The sequence below is a fragment of the Sitodiplosis mosellana genome, unplaced genomic scaffold, assembly GCF_009176505.1.
Source record: "Sitodiplosis mosellana isolate CC-2019 unplaced genomic scaffold, AAFC_SMos_1.0 Smas_scaffold_5253, whole genome shotgun sequence".
NCBI classification, from domain to species: domain Eukaryota; kingdom Metazoa; phylum Arthropoda; class Insecta; order Diptera; family Cecidomyiidae; genus Sitodiplosis; species Sitodiplosis mosellana.
The window spans coordinates 1-5,958 of record NW_022600495.1 but is presented as its reverse complement, the minus strand read 5'-3'; the positions used below and the strand labels follow the sequence as shown (position 1 = coordinate 5,958).

At 34.8% G+C, this 5,958-nt stretch overlaps 1 protein-coding gene across 6 annotated transcripts; it reads left to right on the top strand.

Moving 5' to 3' along the window:
- Window positions 1-1,938: 1,938 nt before the first annotated feature.
- Window positions 1,939-4,908, top strand: LOC129572596 (regucalcin-like). Of its 6 annotated transcripts, none has more exons than XM_055452598.1 (6): window positions 2,064-2,081; window positions 2,599-2,618; window positions 2,823-3,183; window positions 3,262-3,495; window positions 3,653-3,791; window positions 4,648-4,908. In XM_055452598.1, exons 3-6 carry the CDS (start codon window positions 2,823-2,825, stop codon window positions 4,838-4,840), a joined length of 927 nt encoding a protein of 308 aa, XP_055308573.1. In that variant the 5' UTR covers window positions 2,064-2,081; window positions 2,599-2,618; the 3' UTR covers window positions 4,841-4,908. The 6 variants fall into 6 exon arrangements, with proteins under 6 accessions (XP_055308571.1, XP_055308573.1, XP_055308567.1 ...); XM_055452595.1 differs by lacking the exon at window positions 2,064-2,081 and adding an exon at window positions 2,347-2,530; XM_055452594.1 differs by lacking the exon at window positions 2,064-2,081 and adding an exon at window positions 2,347-2,530 and having other exon boundaries at window positions 2,599-2,624.
- Window positions 4,909-5,958: the final 1,050 nt, after the last annotated feature.

Here is a 5,958-nt window from a genome sequence, read left to right as displayed (position 1 = left end):
AGGAAGAGCGAGATAGACATACCATTTTTAATTCGTTCAAATAAATAGTCAATAAAATCGTCTTTGTTCGCAAAACGTCGCTGCAATTTGCCATCACCCATCAGTGGACCCTGTTTAAACTCTCTCAGATCGATCGATTGAATATACGTAATCGCCGCTTCGAGCGTTGTAATGACAAAGCTGTCGACGTCCTTGTCCGACCCATCCGAGAACTCGTTAAAGATGAAATGCTTCAAAAACTGTATTGTTGCTATCCAATGTGTGAGCCCCACTTGATGATAACAAACGCAAGAATCGGTATCAGGTCGTCGACAGATATATCAGTGTGACGGCTTTGCGACGCAGATGTAAGAGCACGTCGTAAACAACCTACCGCAAAAGGAAAAAAACGGACAAAAAAAGTCGAGATAAAATTTAAAAACAAAATTGTTTCAAACATTGTCAAAAAGTAAAAATAAAAAGTGGCACATGGCGATTAATTGTCTTACTAATTTTCTTAATGGGTGAAAAATTGAATTAGGGCTACAGATACTGAACACGGAACGTGGGCAATTGATCGGTGCACGCAAAACGACAATTTTTATCAAAGACGAGTATTATGTAGCGATGAAATGGCCAAAAATGCAAAAGAAGTATAATTTGGTTAGCATAAATCGAAAAGAACGGTGGCATTGACTGTAATTTATTAAACTTTGCAATAAAAGCTGAGAAGAAAACGAATGAAACGAAATGAATTATCTATTTTATCTGTTTATTTTTGTGTTCTAGTTGTAATTATGAAGTTTTTTTTAAATCAGAAATAATGAGTTTGCCACTTTTGAGCTCGGTAAGAATTTTTTTGTATAGACATCAACAGATTTTTACAAGAATAGTACTTTTCTTATCGATTTTTGCGGAAACTGCATGATAAAAAATATTTGACCGAGTTCGATTCAATTTCATTCAAACGAGTAAAATGGAAGGAATTCCATATTGGGGTTCAAAATCATGCACCCATAGAAGGGTGGTTCGCTTCAATCCACACTCTTCTTGCTTACTCCACGAGCTTGTGTTCAATGTTCATACTCCTCCTTGCATTATTGTTCAGATTGTTTCAACAAACTAAATTTTCAGCGCTACATGAAATAGTAAAGTGTGCACTCGAAGAAGACACGATATCCAATCAACAAATGAGATCTCCTTTTGAAAGTTGAGTTCAAGGCATTCAGCCCAAAAACACGATTTTCAGAACCATTCATTATGATCTACCTAGCATATCACGAATGCTTTCTGCACAACGGCTGGCTAAAAGAGATTCAAACCCAATAGTGGAACGAAATCGATCGAGATATTGTCGGTGAAAATTGCTCAAACAAATGTTATATTTAGTACATTTCATGTAGTGCTAGAAAACACTTTAATTGAGTACAATTGATGCTTGTTGGATTAATTCAACGACGGAACCGACCTGGCAGCGTAACTGATTGATGACAGAGTAGACAATATTCAATGGACTTGTGATTGAATCACACGTGTTTGAATTGTTTTAGATTTCCAATTGAATTTTGCAATCAATTTTCTATGTAAAATTTATCACAAGCTAAATCATGATTTAATTGCAGTAAAATATGTTTAAATATGCTACCGATCTCCTCTCTTCTATTCAATTAATCACTTGCATCGTTTTGTTTTCCATGCACATTTGCTATTTATCGCCCAATCTCACAGCTTCGTGTTCATTGTGTCGTTCTTTGCATCGCGTAAAATACGAAACGATGTTTGCACATTTTCGCCTTTTAATTCATACAAATTTCCATCAAGGGTATTCACTGAATCGCAATGTTATGACACGATCAATTAAATTGCGAAACTCGCATTTGGCCCTCGATTTCGGATCACAAGTGATTAATACTTCGCATGCACTTAATTGCATTGTTCCGTATACGGGTTATGAGTCTTATCTGGAGAGCAGATAAGACCAAATGAATTCGCAACAGTTGAATCATTTGTACATTTGGTTATGACCACCCAATGACTGGTCATTTTCATTTAGTTTGAATTGATCGGTATTTCGCGTTCGTATCACAACAAAATTTGATAACGTAAGTCAGTTTAATTTATTTTGTCATAGTGGACAAAAATTTCATTTCAATTTTACTGATAAAGCAACAGGGGCATATTATGGAAGTTTGTCATTTCAAAAGATTGGTCGAAAAATCATGATTTCAGTGTATTCCTGTGCCAAATATAAAAAAAACGTGTAAATAAATAGGAAGATGATTGGCTCTTCTCTAATCAAACACTGTAGCGTGTTTATATGTTTAAATATAAATGATAGAGTTGCTCCAGTTGTTTGTTTCATTAAAATTATTGATAAGGGATCGCATTTGGTTTTATGAATGTTAACAGATAGGCATTTTGTGATGCCCTTTGTTATGTAATGTTGAATGAAGATTTGACCAAATTGAAAACTTTGCATAAATACAAGTTATTTGCTTTGCATTTTGATCAGATTCATTTACACCTCAAATCCGTTCATTGCCGCCGATAAGTAATTTCAGTGAATTTATTAAGCCCAAAAAATGTATTTCAAGTTTTTTTTCGGTTGTTTCATTGCAGCTTGTGCATTTGAAGTCGCTGTGAGTGTAAGATAGTTGATTTTCAAGTGTTTGCAATTAATACTAATTGGAACTTTGATGGGGCTGCTTAAAAGATAACTCTGCACTGTTTCGTTATCTTTGTGACAACTCGCGGAAAATATTCATTAATAAAATCCATCTCCATTTATTGAACTTATGTTTGTGTTCTCATTTATGACTTTTTTTTATTGTTCGGTGTATTAGATGTCATTTAACGTTGAAGTCGTACCTTCGCCAAAAACCCTTGTTGGTACGCGGACACACTGGGATGCGGATCAGCAGAGTTTATATTACTGCGATGTTTATGGCAATGATTCGGCTATTTTGCGTTACGACTTCGATGAAAATAAAGTGTATGCAGCGGGAATTGATGGAGAATTGGTGACACCATTTGTGATTCCGGTGGCAAATTCCTCGAATGAGTTCGCAGTAGGTCTGGACCGACGAGTGGGCATCGTACAATGGGACGGCAAGTCACCAAAGGCTACTCTTGACTCAATCGCATTTGAAGTTGACAGTGACAAGAGCAACAATCGCTTCAACGCTGCTAAAGCTGATCCAGCAGGTTGGTGCATTTTTAGTTTTTTCATGTTCTGAATCTTTCGTTTATTTATAATGTGTTTTCTGTTATTCTGACGAGCAGGTCGCTTTTACGGTGGAACGATGCTTTCTGAAAAGACGGGCGATGTGTTGCAAAATGCAGCCGGTAAAGTATACAAATATATCAAAGGCGATAATAGTCCTCAAGTGGTTCTTGACAACATTTACATATCGAATGGCATGGCATGGGACCAGAACAACAACAAAGTTTACTACATCGACTCGGGCAAATTTGATGTCAAAGAATACGACTATGATCCAAGTACTGGAAACTTCTGTAAGTGATTTGAAGATTATTTTTCCAAATAAATTGCTTCATAAGATCTGAATCAATATCAAAAGAAAATATATTCATTATCGATATATGCAAAGACTGACCTTAATTGATACTCACAAAATTGTTCCAATGAACTTTAATTTGTGTTTGCATTTAGCCAACGAGAAATTGGTCATTGATTATAGCAATAATGGCGCACATCCCGGTTTTCTTCCTGACGGCTTGACCATTGATACAGATGGCAATTTGTACATAACGTTCTACGGAGGATCGAAAATATCCAAAGTTGATCCAAAGTGAGTCATCGATCTTTTAATTACTTTAAATGAGCAACATTTGATATTCTCATTTGATTGTACAGTGCACCCCCGCAAATTAGGAATAAAATGTCCCGAGACCATTTCTAATTTGCGGGGTTTTCTAATTTCAGAAGTTATTTCAATTTCATCCAAAAACGATGTATATACCAAATGAAAAACTGATAGGGGAAATGATTTGCTTAATTGAAACCAATATATTGAACACTGTTCAATCAAGTATTGTATGCAGTTATTTTTGTGATTATAAATATATAGTAAGTCTGTTAGTTTATTTTACTGGATAAACTACTCCTCGGAACAAAGAACAAACCGAAATAAATGATGACCGGCTGTTCTTATTATATCATACGATAGTAAACAGAAAACGTTAGCATTCTATATACAATTTTGTATATGCAAATTCGATGGAACAAATCGGTTTCGATTTGTTAGTGATTGTTGATTGACGCAGACAATATGGAACAGATTACTTCGTGACTTAATTTTTAACTTTATGGTAAACGTCGAAAATCTCAGCTGATCTGCTAATATAGTTAGTATAGTTTATATTCAACGAAATGGAAAAGACTTTCGTTATGTTTTTTCATTAAAAATGAAGTAAATTTCCTCTTGTCTTGAATGAAATGATTCGGAAACCCCGTAAATTAGAAATTAATTCCGGAAATTAGAAATTTTCCATACAAATTTTCAAACTTGAAATTCATTTCTAATTTCTGAGGTTTTCTAATTTCCGGGTTTCTAGTTTGCGGAGGTGCACTTTACTATATAGATTGTACTAGTATTCTATTCAATTTCACTAATTTTTTCATAAATATTATTTCTTCTTCGTTAGAAGCGGTAAAGTTCTCATGGATATTCCATTCCCGGTAAAGCAAGTGACTGCAGTATCGTTTGGAGGACCGAATTTGGACATTCTATATGCAATAACGGCCGCAGACGGGGACTCATCTGAATTTGCCGGATGTTTATTCAAAGTCACTGGATTGGGTGCCAAAGGCTTCGCAGGCGATAAAGTGAAATTGTAATTTGACCCAGTCTATGAATTGAATTATGTGTGAAATGATAGGATCAAATAAACAATTTCGGTCATTTACTTATGTGGAATATTGAATTGTATTAAGAAAGTTCTTTCCACGACCACACATAAAGTGGTTCACATTGAAATATAATTTTAATTGAATGGAATAAAGCACATCATTCACTCAGCAGATAAAGAATAATACAATTAAAAAATTTAAACTTTTATTTGCTTAACTTAAACACGTAATCATGTAGTAATATTGAAATTATCTTTATCATATTATAATTATGAGTCAGATGTTTTCAGTGTTTTATTTGCTTAAATAATTTTGGCTATAAATATCGTAATCATTCATGAGACAGACACAGTTGATCTTTTGTTGCGTTGGTGAAGAAAGTGATCTGAATTATAAGAAAGAATTTGTTCAATCTTTTAGTTGTGAAAGTGCCAAACTTCTAGTCTGTTGCAGATCAATAACTAATACGAACATCGTTGAATTCAACATGCACAGTCAAGCGACTAAAAATATCAAAGGATGTCAGCTTTTAGTCAATTTGTGCATAAAACTCGCACATAATTGGCAATTTATATTCATGATTGGTATTTTGGTGCATACGATTGAGATTTGCAATGGTCATGGTCGCCTCATCGAACCCCCTAGTCGGTCATCAGCTTGGAGATTTGGATTTCCAACGCCAATAAACTATAATGATGTAGAAAAGAAACTTCGTTCATCTATTGTTCAACGCAAATTGAGTAGTTTGGAGCGAGAATGTTATACAGAAAAGTTGAGAGGATAAATGTCAAATGAAAAGAGATAGCTATTTAGTTCACTACAGTTTACTATATAGCTTTTCCGCTCATTCTTCATCGACATTTTTCCGCTCAAGTTTTCTGTATAACATTTTCGCTCCAAACTACTCAATTGTGTGCCAGTTCTAACTGAAAAATTGTATGTTTTTTTCTTTCTCTCAGAACGAGTTATTCTGCGGTGGTTTCACACGACAACATGCACAAAACGGAGGAAAGTGTGGAGAGTGTGGTGATGCTTGGGGTAGTAGACATTTGAGTTGAATTTTTTTTAAATATTTCAAACTGTTCCCAACTTTTATTTGCTACGAC

Bases quoted from the DNA above. Each gene is read 5' to 3' on its own strand.
- LOC129572596 (XM_055452592.1), top strand. From the start codon at position 2,562: ATGTATTTCAAGTTTTTTTTCGGTTGTTTCATTGCAGCTTGTGCATTT. The intron at 3,184-3,261 runs GTTGGTGCATTT...TCTGACGAGCAG, and splicing joins TGCTAAAGCTGATCCAGCAG to GTCGCTTTTACGGTGGAACG. The intron at 3,792-4,647 runs GTGAGTCATCGA...CTTCTTCGTTAG, and splicing joins ATATCCAAAGTTGATCCAAA to AAGCGGTAAAGTTCTCATGG.